Source organism: Phaethon aethereus (genome assembly GCF_964289735.1).
Source record: "Phaethon aethereus genome assembly, chromosome: 10".
Lineage (NCBI taxonomy): Eukaryota > Metazoa > Chordata > Aves > Phaethontiformes > Phaethontidae > Phaethon > Phaethon aethereus.
Window position 1 is genome coordinate 2,854,012 of NC_138586.1, and position 26,745 is coordinate 2,880,756.

Here is a 26,745-nt window from a genome sequence, read left to right on the forward strand (position 1 = left end):
GGGCAACCTCTTCCTCTGTTCTCTGCACCCTCATTGTGAAAAATTTCTTCCTTATATCTAGTCTAAATCTGCCCTCTCTTAGTTTAAAACCATTGCCCCTTGTCCCATCGCAACAGGCCCTGCTAAAAAGTCTCTCCCCATCTTTCTCATTCTTTATGTATTTTCAGCATTTTTAGTTCAAAGGTAATTTATAATTAATTGGTCCAAAACTTTATTCCATTTTTCATTTATAAACCCTTGCACAGACATTTTAATTCAGTTTCTTTCACAGCTGGTTATAAGAAAGGGTAGGATTTATAATCAAGTATAATTTCTATAAGCATTATTTCATTTTTTTTTAGTTGGAATACCAGAAGCAAGGTCACAGAACATTGTAAACACACATCAACACAGAAGTAACTATGAAATAACCATCTTAGAGGCAAAGGTCAGAAGTTCTGTTAGCCTGCTCCCTTGACTGAATAACATTAACACTTGTCAACAGATTTGGGAATACCACTTACAGCCAATGAGAACAGCAGTTGCCACAGTTGCCACGGTATTTGGTGCATCACCGAGGTTGAGTACGTTTCCAGATACCTGGTTGAGGTTGTCTACTGCATATTTAAACATGAAGGGAACCAATATATTCATGGCCTAAAAGCATAAGAACACCACTTAGTCCACATGCATTAAAACATGTATCTATGTAGCATGACTATTTTTTCTGAACTTGCTGTACTGTTACATTTAGTTCTTAACCACTTAGTGTGGGTGAGATGGCTCTCTTGATTTCAAGCACAATACTCTCCATACTATTAAGTCTTTACTCCTGGGACTGCAGGGTTAGTTTGTCTCTCTCACTGGCTCCTTTTCAATATCAGTATCTATCCTAAACAAACCGTACACTGCAAAGGCACTTAAACTGAGACTGAGCATTCAGTACAGCAATGGCAAGACTGGGAAATGAATCAAGTAGCAGACACGGCATGACACATACTCACAATGCTACTAAATCATGTCGTCATTATAGGTTGTTTGCTCTTCGTGATCCTGGCAATGTGCAGTGTGAAGAACTACTACTACAAAAGAAACAACTCCCCCACATATTGCTAACACTGGGTCAATCAAGATGTATTAAACCAAAGCTCTAGTGAAGTCAAAAGCAGTTAACCTATCCTTTGTCTCTTCTGACTGTCAGTACTACCTTAATATTTAAATAATGCTTTCCATTTGCAACATCACTATTATTAACCTAATACCTCCATTAACCTTAGCATTTGGCACAGCAGCACAAAAGACTCTCCATATGATCTACAAGACACTACAAATTACTTTCACAATATGAAATTTCAAACAAAATACCAAAGTCATATCCACAACCTAACATATTGCATGTCACTAGATATTTTTGCAAGAGCCCCGAAACCCAAATGCATCTCCTGTAAGTGATGTCTCCTCTACATGCAAAAAGCAAGACAGCTAGACACGTAAACAGACCGACTTTAGTATTTTTTATTTGCACAATTGCAGCATGAGAAAATACTCAAACTCTTGAACATAAAATTCTTAAGTCTTGTTAATGTTCTGTTGTTACATCATTCATTCGTACCAACAAGGAAGAGAGTTGCTGACAAACTTCATATAATTAATAGAATTAATTAATTCAAACTGCTTCTAACTGTGGAGATTTGAAAATAAGGTATACAAGTTTTTTTAGCAGTTGAACAAGTATGGTAAGACCTACAATCTTATAATCATGGCAGATATTAAAATACTTTAGAGTGAGCTGACTTTGCTTAAAGTTGGTTGTTTTTTTTCAGTACTTGGAAAAAAATTGTGGGTAGATGACAAATTATTTTACATGAGAAGAAACAAAAAACTAAAACAGATTGACAAAGATATTTCAGCTCTCTCCACCAAATGTTTTGTGTACTCACTTAGATCTCAATTGTATTTAGGGATGTCTGTCAGAGCTGAAAGCCCAGTGGAAAAAAATGTTAATTAACTGGATAAAACTAGGTTTCAAGCAAAAACAGTGGTGAAGTCTTTCATAACTTCAGTCCAAATTCAAGCCGCAAGACAGGATTTTAGTAATTATAACTACCCCAGTATCAAATATTTCCAGTGTTACTAATTACTGGAAGTAGTGTAAGACAGGTACTTCACCAAGAAAGGAAACTGGAGTTTTGAAACAACTTCTTTTAACTATAGGATTAAAGAAAAAAATTTAAGTTCTGCTTTTTTTTTTTTAAACACTGTTTTAGGCAAAAGTTTTAAATGCAAATGAGGAAGGAATCCATTTTTTTCTCTTCCCTCCTGTGTCTCCCCTATGAAATACACTAAGCAAGCAAAATAAAAAAGAAAAAAAAAAAGACTACCAAATCCTCAATACAGCATAATCTAGACAACTCCTGAGAGGAGACAGATCAGATCTGAGAGCATCTAGGTGAGATTACTACAGGCTGGTTTGTGACTGAAAAAACAAAAGAGCTGAAAGATCAGGTCCTACTTCAAATACATTCTTCTGAAATTTACCCAGTGCAAGCCTGAGAGCTGTTCAGCAACAGCTCCCCTTTTAATAGATTGGAATTGTGGAAATCTCCATTGAAAAAAAAAAAAAGACCCGAGGTTAGCATTATCTGCAGAAAACCAAGAAATACCATGAAAGCAGCAGCATACAATAATGTCTGGTAACTTCAATTATACACAGCAGACAAACAGGTTACTGCCTTTACGTGCTTAAACCTTAAGCATAAAGCCCCCAAAAGAACTGAGGATACATTAACAGAGATTTTGAATCTTTACAATATTGAAATTCAAATCCCTCCCCCCTTCTCCAGTATAATCAAAAACCCCTACCTTCCATTCAGAGTAACTGAAACTCAATTTTTGGGTGGCATTTTTTTCTTAATAAAGACAAATATACTACCATGTGTGTTACAGTGATGACCAACACTACAAACTGCAGGTTTTCCTGGGAGAGACTATTCAGTAGAAAATAAGAGTATTGTAATGCAGATTGTCTTGATTTGCTGCAGATTCTCACAAATCCCTCTGCAGGGATTTTACTTTTCAGCAGACTGTGTTACACTACAGGTAGTTTAGAAATAGAACTACAGATATATTTGAAAGTCCATTTAAAGAAAAGAGATGTATCCTTTAAATTGCATTTCTCCACTCACAATTAATTTAACCGGTAACAGCCTACAATTTTGCAGAAGTGTCTTCTTTTACATCAATAATATTCTACACAATAGAGTTTTAAATTAAATTTAAAGCCTGGTCTCAGGTTATAGTTGTTCTGACTCCTGGGGGGTAAAGCTTGAATAAGAACAAGGTGGCATCGTATTGTCTTTCATTAGCAATCAAGACAGTCTGCTTTCCAGTAATTTAAAAAAAAAAAAAGGATAATCTTACAAAGTTTATAGCAAGACAAATGAGAGGCCATTGTTAGAAATAGGCCTTTTGTACTCAATTTATTATGCCAATGAGATCATGTTCACATTAGTGGAAACAAAATTTCAGCCTTCTACATAAACTCACAGCTATCTCTTTAGTAGCCGAAATTTGCTGGCACAGAACAGAAGGCTTTAAGCACACCTAGGTACGCTATGAAAACCTACCATGCAAAACAATTGTCTTCGGCAATATATCTATATGGGTTTCCCTCCTCTTCCTAATGCCTGAAAGCATGGTAACAATTCCCATTTAAAAGACCCTTTAATATAAATTTGTACATTTTCTATTTATAATTTTGAATTAATACCTTATCCCTGCCTGAATTTATTGGAAAGCAAATATAGCATCCATGAAGTCATCCCAACTCAATGGCTCACATTTAACAGCATGTTATACTATAATGCATCATGCTTAAATGAATTTAACCGTTTTTTTAAATGACTGCACTGTTTTATGCTGACAACGCATCATCATCTCTATTCCCTTCTGGGACTACACTACTTTTAATACAGTCTTATCTTTCATTTTGCTCTTCCCAGTATTTCTTGTTTAATAAAGATGATGAATTAGTGACTGCCTCAGCCCCAGCATGGTAAAAGTGGTCTACAGTGAACTCCTCTTTTGCCAATAATTCAATGAGAAACGTTGACATGTAGATGACTGAATTTATCTCTGGACCAATATAAACGTACACATCCAGCAACTCCATTTATCATAGATTCATAGAATATCTCAAGCTGGAAGGGACCCATAAGGATCACTAAGTCCAACTGCCTGCTCCTCACGGGACTACCTAAAACTAAACCGTATGACTAAGAGTGTCGTCCAGATGCATTTGTGGAAATCTAAACAGAAAACTCCATCCCTATAGAGGTAAGGCTACTAAAGGAACTACAAAATGTGCTCCAAAAGACAGAAGCAGCACCCGGCTTCATGCCTTCTTCAAATGTAATGATGACCTGAAACATACTTTTTCCAGTAAGAGAGGGGAAAAAAAAAAAATACTACTTTTCTCCTGAAACTTCTCAAAAAAGTAACAGTTTCTAACAGTTTATTGTAATTATCTAACTCCATCTGAGCCCACAAAAAGGGCTCAAACACCAAGATCATACATGCATACTTAACCAATCAGATAGATATCATTATATTTGCACGCAGATAAAATTTACAATACACCACTTGTGTCTTGCCTCCTTAGCCAAATAATTTCTTCTCCTGAAACTTAGAGGATTAGCAGTCAGTAGAAATGCAGATAGTTTGAAAGATTTCTCTGGCTCATGAATAACACATGCTTGGTCTGTGACCAAGAGGCCAAAAACCACTACAGGCTGACAGAGGTGACAGGCGATTTTGTCACATTCATGTGTTTAAACCCAGCTTCTCAGAAGCCTGAGCACTTTTTCTTCTCGTGCCACAGAAGAAAAAGGGAAGAAACAGAAAAATAAAGAAGCATTTATTACACATGCCCCAGTAGAGATGACAAAAAATGGGAGAAGGAACGTGGAAGAAGAAAAAACAGATACATAGAACCAGGCTAATCTATGTGTCTGAAAACATAGATAATGCCTTGTGTACTCCTCTCACCTATCTCTCCTTGCATCTTTCAGATCACACATGTCTAGATAGGCTATAAATATTTAAGATAAAAATTTAAAGCATGTCATAATACAACAAAACTTCCAAGGAAAAAAAGACCTTACTAGCCCTAGAGCAGACTCCATCCTGTCAGCTCCCAGTCATAAAAAGCCATACAAACAGCTCACTTTGAAGGCTAACAATACTACTAGAGGTTATGTGTAGAGAAAAAGGAACCAAAAATCACAATAATTTGTTCAATGACAGGCACCTGGGCCCCACAAAAGGAGTTAAGACAGATTTTAACTGCAGGCTCTTCAGTAGCTGCACACAAACTGGCTTTTGTTTTGAAACTGAATTTTACTGAACCTGAAGATTTAGAGACAAATTCTTCCTCAAGCAGCAGGACAAGGAAGTACAATCTCCAGCTTTTTTGTGTTTTGTGTGTAAGTAAGCCCAATCACACTGGGTGTGAACTCATTTTTTTCCTGTGGCTGAGGATTTCATAACCTACCTCTCCTCTGCAGTACCTCTGGAGTTTTCTTAGAATAAAACTGAAGCCACCCTACAGCCTCTGTCTCAGAGAGTCACCATTTGAATCTTTTCTTCTAACTGGACATTTAATTTTATAAATATAGAGGTATAAAACGTCACCGAACTCTTTTGTCAAACTCAGAAGAAATTGGCCAAAAGGCTTACAAAAGTGTTTCTTATTGGGGAAGAAGCAGGCATCATGATCACATAGTTCTCTATGCATAACTCCTAAAAATGAGCAGCCGTTACACAAAATTCAGAATAAAGATGTAATTCCATCAGGTGCAGGCAAGTTCACAGTGAACAAAGAAATCAGGCCAGGACTGCAGCAAGGAGAAAGATACACTGGCATTCTTGTGCTGACACAACCATACAGCAGAGAAACTTTAACAAACTGCTTGTGTGGTCTATCAAGTACATTGTAATTAACCTCACAAGCAATCAGAACAAAGGGCTCCCAAAAGGGATAATGAGGAAACTGCACAGGATTATACATGGTCCAGGCAAGCCACAGGTAAATTACTTTGTATTTAATTTTCTCTATGACAAAGAGACCTTTAGTTTGCTCCAGAAGAAAAGCAGATGTTCAGGGCTCCAAGATATAACAGACTTACTACAGCTCTGTAACAAAACTACTGCATGTCAGTTATGCCACAATAACTACATGCATACTTAGCACATGCAAAGTGTGAAGCAATTTTAGAAAATTTATCCCACAAAGGAAGAGTGGACATAGCTCAGGTGATGAGAGGTAACTTGGTTAAATTGCAAATTTAACATTAAATTTAAACATTAAACGTGTTAAATTAACAGTTAAATTAACAATTAGTTGTTAAATTTTAAAGTTCTTCAAAAATGTTTGAGTTCTAACACAGCTTATGACAGAAACAGAACAAAGAACATCAGCAAAGGACAGCTAGAAGACATCTGTGAAATTTTTCACCCCAGGCAGTTATAATATATATTCTGTAGAGAGCTTGCTGTGTATTTTTCCAATAAAATCCTTGTTTGCCAAAACAAACATTTTCACGAAACACTTCTGCTTTAACAGCCATCTCCTGAAACCTGGGCAAAATTGAACAGGTTTTCTTCTCTGCTTCTAGGAATCTGCTCTGGACATCAGGGCTTCCAGGCTACTTTGTACAAAATCTGAAGTACGAAATTTAAGAGAACACTTAAGAGAGATCCAAATATCCAGTTACTTCCCCAAAGAGCAATTAAGTGTCTGATTTTCTGACAGGGGGAAACAGCTCTCTTCCTGGTAGAAGTATAATAGCTCTGTATTATACAAAATACAGAGTTATTTGCAGGAGTCAGGCATCCTGACCATCAATTTGGTTTTCATTACACCCCAGAAAGCAGACCGAAACATTAATAGATTTCCTAAAAGCAAGGTACAATGCTGCCACATGCAGGATTAGATTCTGGATTCACATTCTCCACCATATTCACATAACCCTACAAATTAGGATCGTGGGGAGAAGAACAGAAGAGAAAAAGAAAAAAATACTTCAAACTTATTTCAAAATTGCCTTCGGATTATTATTAACATTACTAATAAGAGGCTTTAAAAAGAAAGTGCGTTAGAAGAATTTTCATATCTATCTGGTAAATGGGGTATTCTTAAATATACACCACAAAACCTCAACAAACCAAGCATGTAATAAGTTAAATATTATTGTGAGGGCAACCGCACAGTATACAAAGCAAAATGGTCCTAGCATTTGCATTTTGAGCAGATAGTTTCCCAGACAGTTCTTAAGTGTAATCTAAAGCATTGCTGTACGTTTTGCACAGGCATACAAAAAGGGTGGAAGTTTACTTGTACAGACATGCCATATTCTGCGTATTGTCACCTGCATTATCAGCAACATCCTGAACAGCAGCACGAACCAAAATATCTATTGTAGGCAGTACCAGCTAGCACCTGACAGATTGCTCATGAGAAAGGGCTGTAAACCAAAAGATTGGCCTCTCCAGCTCAAATGAATGAGCACATTTCTCTTCCAAGTACTCTTCTTTTATCACCTACATAGCTGAAATTTGTTTCTTCTCTCCTTTCATAACATGTCAATATTGCTGAATGCGAGTAAGTTGCTAGTGCAGCTAAGCTTAGGTGCTAAAACTCACTGTTAAGTAGCACCTACTTCAGCATTTCCCAGGAAGATACTGGTATTAGCTTTATGTTTGGTAAAAACTGCCATACTTAGAAGCAACCCAGTTGAGCCATATGTCTCAATGGAATTTACAAAATTTACTCCCAATATTTTGCAATCAAATATTTCTTTCTTTCCAAAAGCAAAAGATTTTTTGCAAAGTTAACATTTGCTCTTCTGAACTATTTCTACAAGGTTTGCACAAAATTTGCATTATAACCTGCATTAATCTGTGGAAAGCTTTTACATGCCTATTTCTTTCGAAGAACAAATAAACACTAATTTTGTTGCAGACACGGGTGTAAGTATATGCTCCTTATACAGGAAACAGACTTTTTAAGATTGTAAAGGCTCTTAAATAATAAGAAAGAAAATTATTCCTTGTACAAACCCCAGATGAATAGTAACTGTCACAGCACAATGAAGTATCTGTTCTTACCTTTGCACTTGCTAAAAAACCCAGAGATATGGCTACTCTGGCACGCAGGTCTGGTCTGTCTTTGGGCCACACATACGACAACATTGCTCTGATAATCTTTTTGGCATCTATCTCTTTCAGCTATTGGAAAGAACAAACAAGGGCATCGCATTATAAAGAGACTCCAGGAAACAAAATAACAGTATAAATAAGAATTAATTTTATACATTTCGATCACTTCTGTATTTTGATAGGCAACAGACACTTCTGCAATGTTTGAGACTAGGACTGCATATGAAAATTTAAAGTTGTAAGTTTTTAGGTTTATATCGATGACACGCTGTTAAAACAGATGGATTGTTCTTAATTCACATGTCCTCAAGAGTGCAAGTATGGCCAGCTGTAAGCCACAGAGAAAGACACAATTCACCATAGCTGAAATACTTCACAGAACAAACAAATAATCCTTCTTTTTTATCTTCTCAAGATTTCTGTACAAAATGCAAGGGCTTTGTATTTCTTCTTTGGAAGTTGTTTTAATGTAGCATACAAACAACAGGAGGGAAAATGCAAAAAAAAAAAATTAATAAAGTAACAAAAAACTAAGGCAAGAAGGAAGTCTGAAAGGTCTACAATAAACGTAAGTAGTTTGGAGAACATTCTGTGAGTCACAATAGAACACAGCATTAAAAAAATTGCTAGCATTATAGCAAATCAAACAAATCTCTGAAACAGAACACTTATGCTGATACATAAACTGAACTCAAAATAAATTTCAGCTCAGATGATTTGGTCACATTACTACCAATGTAAGCATTTCCAACAATCACTTTCAGAGTTTTCTGGTCATCTTAGAACCTTTGCAGAGAAGTGAGAAATACTCTTACTCTGCCCCTGTCTTTTAGGGCATATTTTCAGGAAGCCAAAGGGTAGTCCTTCGACAGGTGCCCAACAAAGTTATGACTACCGGCAAGAAAACTATTCTAGTGGTCTTAATGCAGCTTCCATGGTCACTACTTCATTTAACAGAATGGCCTCTGAAGCTGGGTAATCAGGCTTCAGGAGGCAGAAGATGTACATGGCCACGTTAGCTTGTGATCATGTCAATTTTTAATAAATTCTTCAAATAGGTTCTCCTTCTCCAAACCTCAAATTTTGGTCTAAACAAGACCACAGTTCAGTTAACAGGTCTTCCCGAGAAATATTATGGGTTTTATTTTGTTGGGGTTTTTTTTTTGTTTTTTTTGTTTTTTTTTTTGGGGGGGTGGGGGGTGGTGTTTTGGAATTTTGTTGTTTGTGGTGGTTTTGATTGTTTTATTTTTTACAGAAATATAGATTATTTTGCAGATGGATAGATGTCTGTGTCACACTTGATATATATTCCACTAAACTCCCAAGCTAAATATATTATCTGAAGCCTAAACCATGCTACCCAATCAAGAATAACAGCACATGCAGTAATATACAGCACAAGAACAACTTGTTTTTCTGTGCTGGCTACCCTGAGATTAACTTGAAAGACACAATGGTTACCTAAAGCTGAAGGGAGGGCAGCATGTAGCAGCTAATCTCTCCATTTCAGGCAATATTTTGTAGCCAGGAGGAGGGGAGAAACAAAAACTTAGTCCACACCTTTTAAAGACGACTCTTCATTACAGAAGTCAGTAGAAAGCGGGAGTTTTACAATATATTTCAATGTTTCCCCCTCTAGATTGTGTACTTTAAATGCTCCCTCCTTGACTTTGAGGTTAAAACAAATTAGAATAGAAATTCTCTGTTAAGGTCCAGTGTGAATGAGCAAGAAAGGCGAGTTCTGTCCAAAGGTGAGATTGCTGAGGCAACGAGGGAAGCCAATCCTATAAATGTAAGCTTTTAAAAGCACCGTAACAGTCATCTCAGTGTTTCTAGTCAAAGCTTCAAAGAAAACCAAAGGGTAAGAGATATTGCATTTTGTCAACAATTGCAAATGTATCAGAGGATTACACATTATAAGCACATTTCACACGACTTCTAAAAAATGGATATGTGGAAGATTTGTAAGTGAAGAGAGGATGCAAAACTGTTTCTGTTGTGTCCTACCCATTCAAGAGATAGAGGTATCTGCTGCAGCATATACATGAATCTTTCCATTTGAGCCAAGGATATGCATAAATAGCAGTTCAAACATTTGGAAAGTATCTTTGATCACCACTTACAGGTTAAAAGGAAGTTAAAAAAAATGGTATCACATTAACACAAAAGATACTAGTGCAATCAGAGGAGTTCTAATTATATGTTGCTATTGGCTAGTCAGACTTTGCACAGAAAAGCTATTAAAAAGAATGAAATACATTGGCTGCAAACAAGGAATCTATTTCCATTTCTTCATGGCTCTGAATGGTAACAGAAGTAAGTTCGTTCAGAAAAAAAGTCAGAAGGCAGCCAGTCATTTGCCAAAGGCCTTGCAAAGGAACGAGAAGAAATATCAAAGGAGATGCAAAATGCACACACATTACATCAAAGTTTACCATGAAATAAATGTTACTGTTGTACAGAAAACGAGTTGAAAATGGTTTAAATATGCAAGTGGCAACATTAAGAATTAAAATGAGCAATCTGTTTAAGGGACTCAGGCCCTTTTTTGATTCTCTGTGGTATATAAAAAGGTTAAGAGATGAATTGATTTTACCTCCTTTTAAGTGGCAGTAATATTTTATATTTTCTTCCAAGGTGTATTTCTACAGAAATGGAAGGAATGTAAAGAAAAGTATTATAAATCTAATATAGAAGGGAGCAAAGAAGAAAAGCCTTTTCTTTTTGAATGCAGCATTTCAAACACACTACCAAATACTGAAGACTATTTGCAAAGGAATAAGCATTGACCATCTTCCTGCTCCCCCGACCCATCCTATCCAGGTTCTGAACCTTTTAAAATACCTAAAGAAGGAAAGATGACAGACATTATTCCTCTTCACAACCTCCAAGATTACTGAGTATTGCAAAGCATTCACTGGGTTGACCCTGTTGACTTTATGGACACAGTCTATGCCAGGATGATGAGCTATCAAGAAGCATGATGGCAGGAAACGGTGGTTTGACTTGCATTTAAGCTGTCATTGCTGATGAAGGGAAAAAAAACCCAGCTCTGGCTCCCTGGCTACTCCTTCACAAAGCTGTATCATCTTCTTTATTGTACTAGCACAAGCTGTTTTGTATCTGCACAAAGTTATCCTGCAAACCACTAACAGGTTGCTTCCTCCCCTGTTTTTCCTCTCTTCGCAGCACTGGATTGTACAGTCCCAGCCCAGTTCTCACACCAGCTCTGGAGCTCATGAAACACCTTAACGGCCTGATTCATTTTACGAAACTGGCAGAAAACTCTTCAGTGTTTGTTGCAGGGTTCCCTCTCACTAAAGAGAGTCAGATAAACCTCCAAATTCAGTAGCATGAGAAAAAACATGGCTGAGAACAAAACTTCCTTCCCCCCCCCAGTAGCAGGAGGCATTTAGATTGTTTCAGCCCATGATACGCAACCTGCTGTGAATGAAGCAGTAGCAGTTTTTTTGGGAAGGGGTGTTCCCAAGCATATGGACACATTATTTTTCAGCTAGATCGCTTCAAACCACCTCACCATCTGACCATACAGTGTCTTACATAGCAAAACACCAAGGTTAGGAAGGAGGTAGGATTCTTTTTTCAGTTGCCTTATCACCTTAAACAAATGTCAAACTAGGGCTTGCATCTTCCTTCCAAACTTTGGGGGAAAAAAAGTAATTAATCTTCTGTCTTAGTACTATCCATCCCTCCACAGAAGGCAAGCAATGACCAGAAAACTAAATAGCAGCTCAGTGAAATGGTGGTAGGGGAAGGCTAATTATCAGGGCTCCATTGTGACTATCAGTCTTTCCATAAGTAATACATGTCTGCTTAGCAACAAGTCAGGGACCACAGTTTTTATTCCTGTCACTTCTGTGTACAAAAGACTAACACACATAAAAAACCCCAAAGGTGGTGAAGGACAATACTATTTTCAGTTTCAGTATTCAGCACATCAGCCACCGCTTCAAGTAAATTATTTTATAACAAAACAGATGCATAAGCTTCTCTCCTAGTTACTTGTGAGATGAAGATACACCCTTCATACTCTGTGTTTATCCTTAGTATTCAGCTCTGTATCCCCTGAAGCTGCTAGAAAAGGGGCAACTTAAAACATCAGTCCCAAAGTCAGTTTCCAGAATGAACAGGCTGGTTGTCAAAAAAATTTTGGATGAGAGAAAGGTATAGTATAGCTGACATGTATATCACCTGCAGTTTTCCTAAAAGCATAATCCTTGGAGAAAAAAATTATCATGTGGTAAATTGGATGCCAGTACTTTTATGCACTGAATACAAGTGCGTGTATACACAAGTGCAAGAACTGCACTTGCAACATCAGATTTCCTTCCCTTCATTTTTGCTGAGAACCTCTTGGCTTTTGCACCCAAAGTTACTTGGTTTTTCCTCTCTTCATGCATTTCACCTCATCTACAGCTAGTTCTTGCTGCTTTCTTCTGGATGATCCTTAACAGCTCATATTTGTTTAGTTAGACAACAGCCTTAACTGACAGTGTCCTACATTAACTATATTATAGCACCATTTATTGGAATAAAAAAGTCAGGGGATTGGCTTATTCAGGAATAGCTGTAAGTAATGGATGAACAGAGAATGCCGCTGGAATATTTACACTGCCTAGCAGACCAAAAAAAAAAAATCAGCTGGCATCAAAATGCCTGGATAACATACTCCTGCTGAGTTTTAATGTTATGGAACATCCACCATTCTGTAACATTACTAGTGTTTTGGCAAACAGAACCTTCCTCTTCCTTTCTGACCAGAGAAAACCCTGGAATTTAAATTTTTGAATTATGCCAAACTGTAGACCTTTGAAAAGCAGTAACTCCAAAAAAACCCATGATGATTAAACATGTAATACCTATAATGATTAAATAGATTTGTCCTGGAAGTTGCCCATCACATGTGAAGGTGTTCAGTTGAGAAACGTCTGCATTTTGTCTTTTTAAAGACAGAATAAACAGCCCCTTGTGGTTTTTTTTTTTGAAGATAGGTCAGTTAGAAGCTTAGTCTGTGAAATAGATTTGCAACCAAATCATATGAAGGTGACATTGTTCTATGTATATACAAAAAAATCTCTTCCATGGAGCTGTGAAAAATGAAGTTATGACAGCAAACAGGAAACGTTCAGCCAATCAACATACCCAGGCAAACAGAAATTCTAGTAGGAAAAAATCTGCAAGAACAAATAATTAAGCCCAACAGATGCGTGACCACCAGAGTGACAACACAGGAGATAATACTCTCCTCCCACTTATAGGAGAAATATAATCCATAATAATTATGTTCCATAACATATATAATTAGCGTAAATATGGAGAAGGATAGTCTGCTAGCTTTGAAGTCTGTTTTACCTAGGAAATCTTTGAAAGAGCCTATATCTGTTGCAAGGAAGGTCTTAAAATTACTCTAAAGTTAGTGTTACATGCAGAACCAGTAGTACTACTGACTGAGGAGGTCTGATTATTGGGTTTCCCCCTGTGCCTTATGTAGATCACAGATGTTTGTTAAAACAAGCTGAATATACTTTAGATTATGAAATTCCCTCTTACGACCAAAGCATAAATTTTGGTACCATGTCTCCTGACTTCTGCCTGTAGCACAAACAGGTTTGGATTCAACAAAGTGGTAACTCTCAGATCAAAATTTAAGAGGAAATCCTACGTTTAACTCTTTGAAGTTTCTTTACAAATGAGGCTGTAGGAAATACATCGTCAGAACAGTTAACCCCTGAGACAGCCCTGAAAGACCTGGATTCTGCACTGAAATTTCAGTTTGTCATCAACACGGTCTTCACTAGTTTCAGCAAGATCCCACCAAAGTTTGAACAAGTTATAATCATCACACTGAATCATTCTGCAAATACACAAAGTATCAGAAATAAGTTTGCACAAGAAGTAAGAAAATTAAAGTTACATAAACTCAAGACCTTTGATTTTGCAATTTTAATCACGCAAAGTTTACATCATGTTGTTTTAACCAAAAGCTTGCCTCATTTTCTAACTGTAATCATTTGGTCTAATAAAAGATACTGCTTCTCCTTACACATCTATCATAATTAAACATGTGCTTCCTGAATATAAAGAGAGTCAAAATATATCAGATGCATTAACATTAAGTCCAAGTAATTAAACTGCATATATTTTTGCTTCTCCTCCCTGCCCCCCCTTCAAGCGCAATTTTACCAACCAATGCACTAACTTGTACCCACAAGCTGATTTCCACTACCCTGAATGTCAAGTCACAGGGAAATATCAGTCACAAACAAGAATAACAAACCACAATAAATTACATACTTTCCATGAAAAAAATTTAACATAACGCAGACCAATTTCAAAGGAGTGTGTGACACTAAGACTGTATTTTTAATAAAACAATTGAAGCCCTTCAGCACAGCTATTACCAAAATTTGGTGATTTAAGAGCTAGTAAGTCTACACTGACAGTTAAGCAGTATCTACTCCACTACAGTATTCACAGATTTATCAATACAGTTTTTCACAAATTGTTGCTTGGGGTCTTCCTTCAGCTTTCCCCCCCCCCTTTTTTGGAGGAGGGGGAAGTTCACCATATTTTTTATTTAAAAAGCAATACAAATTAAGCATTTTTTACCCCTTCCTTTGGATCTGTGTGAAGCCCTCCACCTGCATGACCGTGCCAACACATCCTCTTTTCTATCAGTCGCCACCTCGGGAGGATCTGTGTGAAAATGAAAAGTCAATTTGCAAGAACCTCAGGAAACATGCATGTAAAAGCCAACAGAAAGAAGAACTACTGCCCTGTTTTCCCTCTCTCCTCCTCCAACTCAATCAGCTCGCTTTAATAAAAGATATTACTTCGCTTTAAAAAACCCTGCCTTGCTTAAGGAAACAATAGTAAGAAAAGGACTATAAATCCAGCAGTAAGGAGCATGTTCCAAGCAGCTAGGAGGTAAAGATAAGAAAGCCTTAAATATTTCAGCTAAAAGGACACCTAAAAGCTCAAAAGTGGACTAAAGAACATAGAAAAGAAATTAAAGCGTTGGAGGACAACCGTACTCAGGTACATTAATAAAAAAAGTGGAACATACTGAAGCAATAATACTCTTTCCATGCACATAAAGAGTAACTTTACTTGGGGGTAAAATAAATCTACTTCACACTTCTCTTTCCTATCAGGATGAGAACAGCCTACTAGTGCCATATGACAGGTACAAGTTAACCCAGCCCAGAGCCCCTGCTGTAATCCATATCAGCATGTACAGGTGCCCTTAGGAAAAGAACCTGCTTTTTAAAAAGAAAGGCTCACTTATCTTAGCACGTGGCCAAGATTCCCTGCTAAACAAATATGGAGATAATTTCTGGATTTATTAATGCACGTAGATGTACTAAAAATAACTATCATGAGGAGTCTCTCCAAATTCAATTTCAAAGTGCCTGCCACAAACAATGGACATGTTAAAGCTTTTCAAAAAGAATGTGCATTTTGTTTAAAAGATTTGCTCCATGTTGACAATTTCCAGGTTCAAGTTATGTAAAAGCTCTTATGAATCTCATTTTATGTGTATGGTTTGATACCAGACCTCGGGGTTTCCCAACTCAAAATTTCAATTTTCACATTCTGAAGAAAAACATCATAAAAAACAAACGAAGCAGATTTCATGCTTTGAAGTCCCAATGACCCTCAAAAGATTTTTAGCTGCTTGTCAGTTCTATGAGTGGGGTTTTTTTATAATAAAAGAAACAAAAAACAAGACAAATACATTTCCTAGCTTCATTCAAGCAAAGTGTGTAACTTAGAAATGTGTCATAATTGTTCCATGAACAGTAGAAATTGCATCTCCCTTATGCTTATAATAGTGTTAAGGCAAGTAGACTTCATGGGAATAACAGCCTGACATCCTGGCACTCAGAACGATGAGAATACATTTCCATGGTTTCTTGATATTCCACAACCTAAGGTGAATTTTGAAGTAATAAAGCCCTACATACTCAAGGAAAACTCACAGCTATCCATGCATTGGTATTTTCTATGCCTGACAATATGAAACTAAGTATCAACACACAAAACCTACATTTTTAAGAACTCTTCTTCATAAGTTACTGTATTATCAGTAGTTTCTAGCAATTCAAAAAGATTTCTTGAGGAAAGTGCAACAGTCTGAAGCTTCTAAGCAAAGTCATCTCATTTTCTACAGGCAGAAACTAACTTGCCATTTAACTTGCTGCACTTCAAAATTGTAAACAGTGAAATTAAAAAAAAACAAAACAAAACAGAAAACTGTACTGAAAGATGCTGCAAGGGCTTGAGTTTCCTCTGACCTGCAAGCAGGAAAAAGAATAATTTATACCTACCTCTGAAGCCTCTAATAACTGCCTTGAATAATCTCCCCCCAGACTGTGCCATGATCTTTGCTTGCAGATGGGTAGAATCTACAGAATAGAAGCGGGGGGGGAAGTGAAAATGGAGTCATGCAGAACATGCACTTCACATTCAGAGAATATTCATCTAGTTTATGTAAACAAGCATAACATGAAAACAAGGCAGATGGCTTTGTTTTTTAACAACTGACCACAGAAAAAGAAAACTGGTGGGGAGCAGCTGTAAAATAAATTACATTCAACCATTAAAAATGCTAAGTAATAATCAATTTTTTCCCTTCCCTGAATCCCCACTCCCATCAGACTTCCTTTCTTTTGTACCATGAAAGCCCAGAGTTTTCCCTTTCCTCTCAATTTAATTTTCTCCCAGGTTGTCTTCTGACTTCTTTCAAATATTCTTTTGTTCTGTTTTTTATTATGAATTGTTATTCTTATGTTTATAGGTTCTGCCACAGAATAGCTCGGTTGGAGGGTTCCTGTAAAGGCCATTTAGTCCACCCCCCCGCCATAAGCAGGGACATCTTCCACAAGAGTAGGTTGCTCAGAGCCCCCTCCAACCTGACCTTGAATGTTGCCACAGATGGGGCATCTACCACCTCTCTGGGCAACTTGGGCCAGGATTTCACCACCCTCATTGTAAGATATTTCTTCCTTCTATCTAGTCTAAATCTGCCCTCTTGTAGTTTAAAACGGCTACCGCTTGTCCTGTTGCAGCAGGCCCTGCTAAAAAGTCTGTCCTCATCTTTCTTCTAAGCTCCCTCTCAGCCCTGGCAGCTGCTCTAAGGTCTCCCCGGAGCCTTCTCTGCTCCAGGCTGAACCCCCCAGCTCTCCCAGCCTGTGCTCCCAGCAGAGCTGTTCCAGCCCTCGGAGCGTTGCTGGGGCCTCCTCTGGCCCCGCTCCAGCAGGTCCGTGTCTCTCCTGTGCCGAGGGCTCCAGAGCTGGACGCAGCCCTGCAGGGGGGTCTCCCCAGAGCGGGGCAGAGGGGCAGAATCCCCTCCCTCGCCCTGCTGGCCATGTGGCTTTGGGGGCAGCCCAGGACACGGTTGGCTTCCTGGGCTACGAGCGCACACGGCCGGGTCATGGCCAGCTTTTCATCCCCTAGTGCCCCCAAGTCCTTTTTGGCAGGGCTGTATTGATACCATGTTCAGTTCTACCTGTGGTATGTATTGTAACTTTTCAGCCAATTATTTAGGTGGGTAATTAATATTTTCTGAACCCTTTTAAAGTGTATTAGAGACTAAAAATTAAAGGGACAGCACTCTTGTGAAGATCTTTTCTCTATAGCCTATCAACAAATTCTGTCTGAAACAGTTTGAAAACTGATGATTTAGTTTGCAAGCCTCAGACAGAAAACTAAGTCAATATATAATTTTACAACTACTTCTTTTTTCTTTGGTGCATTCAGTTATTAAAAGAAATTTCCTCTGCTTTTCCTATCACTTTTCGCTCAGCTCATTCCATGCTTGTCTTATAGACTACGAGGCTAATCACAGCTACAGCTCTTGACTGGGAAGCACTAGGACGATAGGAAATTAGAGCACGGCTGACTGCAAGTTTTAGTTAGGTGGGACACAAGATACCCAATATTCACACATCCATGTGTCAATGCATCTTTAAGAAATATACTGCTAGGCACCAACTGTAGCATGCTTTACATGTTACACTGAAAGCAATTAATCTTCTGTAAGAGTTTCAGAGGATCATTTATTTTCCTTAGATAGACTAGCTGGCAGTGCCTCCCCTGTGGCAAAACAGGGACCTCGCTTTTGGTTAGCAATGATGGTGCCACATCATCTTTGACACATTCAATATTAAATCTTTTACTGCTCTGTTGCAATATTAACCACACACCTCACACTATATAAAAATCACTACCACAGAGCAAAATAGCAGAAGAACTGCTCATCAGCCCAAGGCTGATGTCAAAAAGGAAAAAAAAAACCAACAAACTTGATCATAAAAAAGGGTATTTTTAACCTTGACAAACAGCAGCACTGTCATATATTTTATACCTTTTCTTAACCACTCCTTTGCTCTTGTCCTAAGACACATACCATAAGTTATAATTTAGTCATTTTTAAGAAAATGAAGATCATTTTCCTGCAAGACACCACATGGGTGACTTATTTCTACTATTTCCATTATATGACACTACAGAGAAAGAGTAAACATTATGATTACACATTTTGCACTTAGCAGAGCTAACTGGCCTGGCTGAACTGCTCCGATGCTTCCAAGACCTGGGTTAAATGAAGGAGCTGCATTTATAAGGCACTTCGTTGTGGGTACACGCATTAACTTTACAGTTTCATGTCAGCACAGAAGATTCCATCTAAACTAATATGCTCTTCATACAAACAGTGACAGTTTCATAAACAGAAAATATAGTGGAAAAAGAGAAGGACCGCAAGATGCCTCAGCACATCTCAAGTTACTGTAAATTAATGTAATCATTACAAGGGCATGGTTATTTTGGATAAAAGTTCCCACCAACATGCAAGAGGAGGAGTAAGCACTCCTAGCGGTAACGACTACTGCAGCATCTGGGAGTACCTAGAATCCAACACCAAATTAAATTGTACAACTAATACAAAAGGCAGCAGTGTTCTCTAATTCAAAGGCAGTTACATCAGTACAACTCCACGTGCTTCACCAGTCAGAGGCCGTTCAGAAGTACGGATTAAACTGACAATTTAGACTTTATAGCTGAGACATGATCCAGAGTGAGAGGCTTAATACCAACAAGTCCTACATTCACACCAATGAGACTGAGTTCCTGCCTCCTACAGCCCAGACTGCAGCCAGCACACCTTTATGAAGAAACCCTCAGCATCTTTATGCCAGCATTTATACTTCTTCAAGCATATGATGCTGATAAAAGACTACCAAGACACCATGCCAAAGAGAAGTTTAGGGGCTGATGAAACACTGCTCACAACTATGCTTTGGCTTAAGACAACACAGCTGGAACCTCTTCTGAGTACCATTCTTTCCTGCTTGGCCTTGCCAGAAAAAAAAAAAAATATCTTGAGTACTGTAAGAATTGAAATTCAGGTATTTAACTCTGAATTTTTTTGTTGTTGTATATTCCTAGCACATGACAGTAGACAAATGATGCTCCAGCAAGCTATTGGAAAGAAGCCAATTACTATTCTTCTAGAGTGTACTCATGGGACATCATAAACATATTTTACTAATAATTCATATCCTTTGACCCCAAAGTTCGCAAAGTTCCCTTCTGACTGACGTATGAGACAAACAACATCACAGAAACAACTTCTATTGAAACACCAGCAGATCTGGGCTCAATTACTGCACTAGGTAGCCTCCTTACTTGTCTGAAGCTATAAACTGTCATGGGGTTAAGAGATGAATACAGCAAAGAGATTAAACGATTTGCACAAGGTACGCAGGAAAACTTAAGTTCTTATTTTCAGTCTTGAGCCTGGAAGACCGGAGGTTTCAATCCTCTCCCAAGCTCCTGCTAGAAGCCAAGTCTCAGCAAAGAAATAAAGAATTAAGCAAGGTGAACAATTTACTTCACTGATAAGTCCCCCAGCCATCATAGTATTATTGGCAAAACTGGCCAAATGAGTGGGACTGAGGCTTAAACCTGTCACTCTCTGCACATCCTGCAGGCAGACTTGGGACTCCACTTTCCCTCGCTACAACTCTTTCCCTATAGATTTAAGACTACAAAGGAAAGGCATACTTGAACCTTACTGCAACAGATCAAAGTAGCAGGTTATTGCTTATTTCTGAATTTAAGAAATTATGCAGGGAACTTTAATTCTGGCATTTCCTAACTTTTGAATGCGTGACTCTGCACCATTATGTTCTTCTAATGTATTTTTGGATATGATTCTACATACTCTAAAGGATGAAACAGATGTCTAGTACTGATTGCACATAAAAGTCATATTTGCTAAAGTGTCACGACTGTTGGTAGTAGTTTAAATACTATAAATGCAAACAAACAACAGGGATTAAACACATTTGCACAAGGTCAAACACACATTTAGAAGCTTCTTTCTGGAGTATGTTACATACTGTTCCAGACATCCTGCACTAATCTAACGGGGATTTTTTTTTTAAACTAACAGTAACCTGTGCAATATTCAAGTCCCACCGTTAATTTTGCTGAGTTTGCAAAGCAAGAAAAGAAAAAGATGAATAGGCAAGAGCAGAGGTGAAATGGTGAAAATATTCTGGTATAAATATAGATTAAATTGTCACCAATATGAACAATATAGACTTAACTGGCGTTATGTTTAACAATGGCCAACATGCCATTGCTCTGTACACATACACAGAGCAAATGAAACCAAGAAGGTTAACAAAAAGATACTTTAAGGAGTTTCCCCGTAACATCTTCCTAATATACCCTCACATTTGGCTTGTTTTGGTAAAACACATCTCAATGGCAGAACGGAAAACCCACACAGCATCACAGCAGGCAACCCAATGTACACCACTGTACCCCCTACTACAGGGAGTGTTGCTTACCCTATGCACCCCCATATCCCCAAAGTGACTTTCAGATCAAGTTCCTGTATTTCCATATGTTCTACTTAATTATATATCCTTCCTTGCAACAACTTTCAGTGTTATTAGATGTCCATTTTTATAGGCAGACATATGAGATTGCTGATCTACTCAAAATCCCCTCTACAAAGGGATGTTGAAAATTCAAGGAATTTCAAATACTCCATTACAAAGCATGTATCTGTCAGTAAAGACTGTTGACTAGTGGAGACTGTTGATTAATAGTTCCCATGGATGAAGCTGTTCAACTATGCCATCAAAGTCTAGAGAAGAGAATCTAGCTATACACAAGGACATGTGAAATGATGTCTGGACAATAAACATTAGTACAATTTTATAGAACAGACCAGGCTTCAGGTAAAAAAAAAAAGCAAAATATAAATAAATGTAACAAAAATACCTGAAACTTCTCTTACAACCACTTCCAGAGCAAGGGATATTATTAAATTATGCAGAAGAACACGCTCTTTATCACATGTCATGTGGCAGCTGGAAAGGCAAGATAATGCAAGGGGGAAAAAAAAAAAAGTCTCTTCTATTTTTTACTGTTACAAAGCCCCACTTTCTACAACTGCCAAAGTCCTCTCTGTAAGGAACTCCTCCATGTATTTCTTGACTTATACAGATTCCTAGTAAAGTAATTATCCTTAGTTAAAGGCTGTTGGACCTTTTCAGTCAAATGCTATCTTCCTTCCATTTAAGTTTTAGCTCAAATAGAATTTGCCATTGTTTTTATTTTGGATGCAGGCAAACTGTTCTACAAAAAAAACCCAAAACACCCTAAGCTTCCTAGAAAAAAAAAAATACAGTCTTTGGTTACTTTTCAAAGCTTACCAAGCAGGTCACATCCAACATTCCCTCTATTATGATCTCAGCAGAGATCCTAAATTCAAAACACGAGTTTTGATACGATGAACCCCTGTCCAGTCCAACCACAGGAGGGTGAACCGAAGGAGCTATGTTTACAGAAATACAAACTGATCTCAATATCAAAAAATGGAGTCTGATCACAGTTCCACAATATTTATGACATCTGTTTTTCTCCTCCATAAATTTAGCTATTTTCCTCTGCAGGATATGAATGTTACATGTCTTATTACTCAGAAAAGCAAGACTCTAATCTAACCTACTGAAAAATGTGTGAGGGAAGAAAGGACATGGATCTGTAATGTAACAGCACCCAAACAACTCTACTATATTTGAATCTCATTGTACTAAGCGCCACAGAAAAGACATATATTGTGTTACAATACAATTAAGCTCACAATTAATTGTAAGCTTAAATAAAGCTTACAACCGACATGAAACAATGAAGACGGAGGGGGATCAAGTACTGCACAGATGGAAAGTAGAGTAGAAGGATGACAGGCAAGTGTTTGAAGTCATCTTTTTTAAAAAAAATGGTTATTAACTTTGCTTTTACGGTCATATTTCACCAGAGCTTTTTCCTTCCTTAATCACATTTTTTCTCACGAGTTAAGCAATGGCTATACTGCTTACCAGTCTGAGCTGTAAAAGGCTATGCTGTCAAAAAACCTCTGCTATTGTACAGTTGTATCAATAAAAGCAGAACTGTGGTTGTACAGTTCATTTTACTCACAAAAGTGATTTTACTACAGCAGTGAGAGGCACTGTGTTGCTGGTATAACCACGTCACATTAGGCGCACCCTCCCAAAAAGGCCATTACTATATTTTGGAACACTTTGGGGAAGACGTGCCATTAAAGCCAACTACCTGGATTTCACAAGTGGTTGGGTCCTGCCAGTTTCCCAGGCCATGTGAAATTAGGAGGCTGCATCACGGGCATTTATTTCCCATTTACTGTCCTTGGTTATATTCAACAAGCTAGTGCAAAATCTAACCCATATCTGATATCTAGAATATAGCAATAAAGGTAATATAAGAGCTTTCCTACACACTAAAGTATATATACTAAGATGTGTCATCACACAGTAGCCTGGAGGCTTTCATGAGAACATATGCTATAAAACACTACTTTCATTAAACCTTATTCCCAGGTGATGGTGAAGCATGCAGCTTAGGACCATGGCAAACCAGTTTAAGTTGTTTTAAAGGCAAAACCAGGTGTGTTTCTTCAATTTTTCAATATATAGAAAAGCTTTCAGAATAAGCCCATTAAAAATACTTACAGTCCTCATTAATGTATAAACATAGCAAAATAATAACTGAAACTAAACCAGGATGCACATACTTGCTCTCAGAAGATTTTTTTAAATGCTGAATTACCTAATTTATAAAAATCAATGGCTAATCACTCTGAAATACAAGCTGCTGAAGTGCCTAACCAACTTCTGACATTCATTTTTGTTGATGAGGGCACAATATTTCTTGAACTAGCTGAAAAATGAGAGGAAGGAAAAAAAAAAAAAAGAAACTGAAGTCAGAAGACAGTGCATTTTCCTCTGTCAGCAAATTTAATTAAATGTTAAACAAATTCACATCAACTAGTCCCAAAACACTGAAGGACATTATAACCAAAAACTCCAGAACACTAAGTTTGAGCCTCCTGCTAGATAATAATCAAATAATTTTCAACAACACACATAAAATGTGTTGCCTATTTGTCATAATGTGGTACAAAGTTTTTATTTAACAAAATGTAAGATCTTGTTCATGCATTTAATGAATTCACATTTTCATCCAAATAGAGCTTGATGCAGAAGTGAAATAAAAATTAAACACTAGACTGTAAAAAAATAAATGCATAACTGACTACTTTTTAACACAGAAACTCCTAGAAACATCTAGACATAGAAGTCCTAAGAGATGAATACATATATATAAACCACAGACATGATCTTAGCTTTCTGGTTCAGAAAGTCTAGTGCAAATCAACATTTAGCAACATGTAGCAATTAAAACTTAACAGCAAGGACTGGCATTTCTCACATGAAAATAAAAACATTCAAAAGGAAGACAGGATTATAATACGTCTATACATCACCATGATAACATTGTTGTTAATTCACTGACGTCTGAAATAAGTTTCCAGGAACACTGGACAATACTGAGTACCCAGATATATTTTAAAGTATCCAAATACATGGGAAAAATATTTGGTCTGCATCAACTTCAACTCTCAGCTTCTTGTCTGCACAAGTTTCAAAACTAGAACCCCTCAAAATTTACTATTTCAGTCCTGTCTATTTCATCTACTAAGTAATATGAACTTGACTGTAGTCCATGACAGAATTCTGCCTGTCAGGGGCAACTAATCAAGGCAGGTGACAATGAGGAGCTAGTCATAAACAGTGATACTCCGGGGGGAGAGGAGGAAAAAAAAAAAGAAAAGGTGATTATCAAACAGAAATAATAGCTACCTGAGAGCTTACGGAAAGTTCATTCACTCCATCTTTGAAATACACTTCCTTCACTCACTTTGAAAAATGCATATGAATTATTGAAAGCTGGACTCATTCAATTTAAGATTCGTACTCAATTCTTTACTTGTAACAAAAAAATCATTCACTGGAACATGTTACAGCCTTCCACTGCTGACAGAAAGAATTCCAATTCCAATTTCTTTTCCCTACATAACGGCAAAATTAGCTGCCAGCATACGTTATTCTCTATACAAATGTTTAGCATCCGTTCAAAGACATTTTTTTTAATGCCTGTCCACAGAAAGGCTATCAAACCTCGAGCGCACCGTTAACAGACAGAACGGTCACCTGAACACGACCACAACGGAGAGGTCCAGCCTGAAGTTGCCCGGGCCCAAACTTGCCCAAGACTTCATCAGTCAGGGCCAAACCACCCTCCGCGCACGCCGCCAAGGGAGCGCCGCGCTACGGCACCCCACGCCACGGCACTCCACGCCACGGCACCCCACGCCACGGCACCCCACGCCACGGCACCCCACGCCACGGCACCCCACGCCACGGCATGCCCCTCCCGGTCCGCCCCCCCCCCCCACCGGGCGGCGAGCGCTGACAACAGGGCAAGGCAAGGACGAAACAGGCCGTCCTCGCAGGGGCAGCACCGCGGGGCCCGCCGCCCTTCCTCAGCCCCTCACCGCCCGCCCTCGGCCGGGGCCGGCGCCCTCCACGCACCTGGCCGCTCGCCGGGGCCGCGTGGGCCCGCTGCCGCCCGCTCCCCGCAAACGAGCCGTGCGCGCAGGCGGCGGCGGCCGCCGGAGGCCGCAGCAGTACGAGGGCGAGCAACCGCCGCTTCCGAGAGGCGGCTGCCACCAGGCTCCGCGGCGCCCCCAGCAGCGCCATCTTGCGAGGGCAGGAGAGGAGAGGATTGTGGGACGCCGGCGGACTCACGGGGAGGGGCGGTGGGGCGGAGCCCCTCCCCCTGCCCGGCCGCCCGGAGGAGGAGGCGGGGCACGTCGCCATGGTGGTCCCCTGCTCCGCGCCCGTCGCTCCCTGCGGCGATGGTCGCCGCATGGCGGCTTGAGCGCCCAGCCGGCGGGGCCCTTGTGTTTGGCCCGTGGGCAGCGGTGAGGCGGGAGCGCTGCCCGCAGCCCTGCCGTGGCTCCCCGAGGGGGCTGGCTCTTCCCTGCCGAGCTGGGGAGTGGCCAAGCCCTTCCCGGGCTGTCACCTCCTCAACTGGATTTTTGTTCTGACTGTGCAGATAAAGGCATCCCTTTTGTGACACTGGACTGTTGACATAAGGGTGTCTTCACGCCCAAACCACGCAACTGCAAGCATCGCTTGTTGGCCAGCAGCTCCATTAATACAGTAGTACTTCATCAAGTCAGCAGGGTGAGTCTTCCAAACTGCCCGTTAGTGCTCTCACGCTTTCTCCACGTGCAGCCAGACACCGACGTTGCTATCAGACGAGGAGAGGGGCCTGAGCTGGCAGGCGTCCCTCTGAGCAGACGTCGGGGACCCCATCAGCTTCCTCGGCCGGGGCGCAGGCAGGCCTCGGCCTGCAGAGCCCGGAGGGAAGCGCAGCCGGAGGGGAAGGTGTCATCCAGGCGGCACGCGGCACGGCACGTCTCCGCACAGACCTAGTTCTGTGTTCCAAGCCCTTCCCCGAGTGAAGCTTCTCCCTCGGAGAACTCCTTCGGCCAACGCAGCTCGCAGCTCAGCCATAGCTCCTTTGAGACCAGAATAACGCAGCATTAGTGTGGTTCCTAATTAAACGCTAATTTAGGACGATAGAGATATGCCATGGATTACGTTAACAATGGCCTGTGTACTTTCATCTGATTGGCATACAAAGCCATGAGGAAGCTGTAACTCTATGTGGTATTTTTAATCACATAAAGATTTCTTCAAAGCTACTAGAGCTTGACTACTGACGCTCTTGCCTCGAAAGGGAGTTGTAAGCTCATTTACAGAGGGGAAAGACAGACAGACAGACGGAGAGGAAGAGGACAAATGGCTTAAAGCTGATTTTTAATGAGGCAGGCTCTCTCTAGCCTGCGCTTTGATACGCAACTTTGCTTCTGACCAGGATTCACTTTAAACGACAGAGGCGATATTTCTCTGTCTCTAATCTAATTCTTCATCATAATTGCCTTCCGCGGAGCTTGGCCTGAACAGTGCCGCCCTGTGGCATTATTCGGAAAAATAAACAGAAATTCTAGGCTTATGGCTTCCATACATTGCTTCCTTCAGTATACTCTTTTCAGCATGGAAGTTTGACCAGGCA

At 39.3% G+C, this 26,745-nt stretch overlaps 1 protein-coding gene across 1 annotated transcript in view; it reads right to left on the reverse strand.

Annotated features, from left to right (window-relative positions):
• ABCB7 (ATP binding cassette subfamily B member 7) overlaps nucleotides 1-25,361 on the reverse strand; it is a gene marked incomplete at both ends in the record, with an annotated part of 43,665 nt that extends 18,304 nt beyond the window's left edge. The window contains 5 exons of the mRNA XM_082004323.1: nucleotides 504-636; nucleotides 8,146-8,265; nucleotides 14,827-14,913; nucleotides 16,548-16,625; nucleotides 25,194-25,361. Coding sequence (XP_081860449.1) covers nucleotides 504-636; nucleotides 8,146-8,265; nucleotides 14,827-14,913; nucleotides 16,548-16,625; nucleotides 25,194-25,361 — 586 coding nt within the window. The remainder of the gene's footprint in view (nucleotides 1-503; nucleotides 637-8,145; nucleotides 8,266-14,826; nucleotides 14,914-16,547; nucleotides 16,626-25,193) is intronic.
• Nucleotides 25,362-26,745: the final 1,384 nt, after the last annotated feature.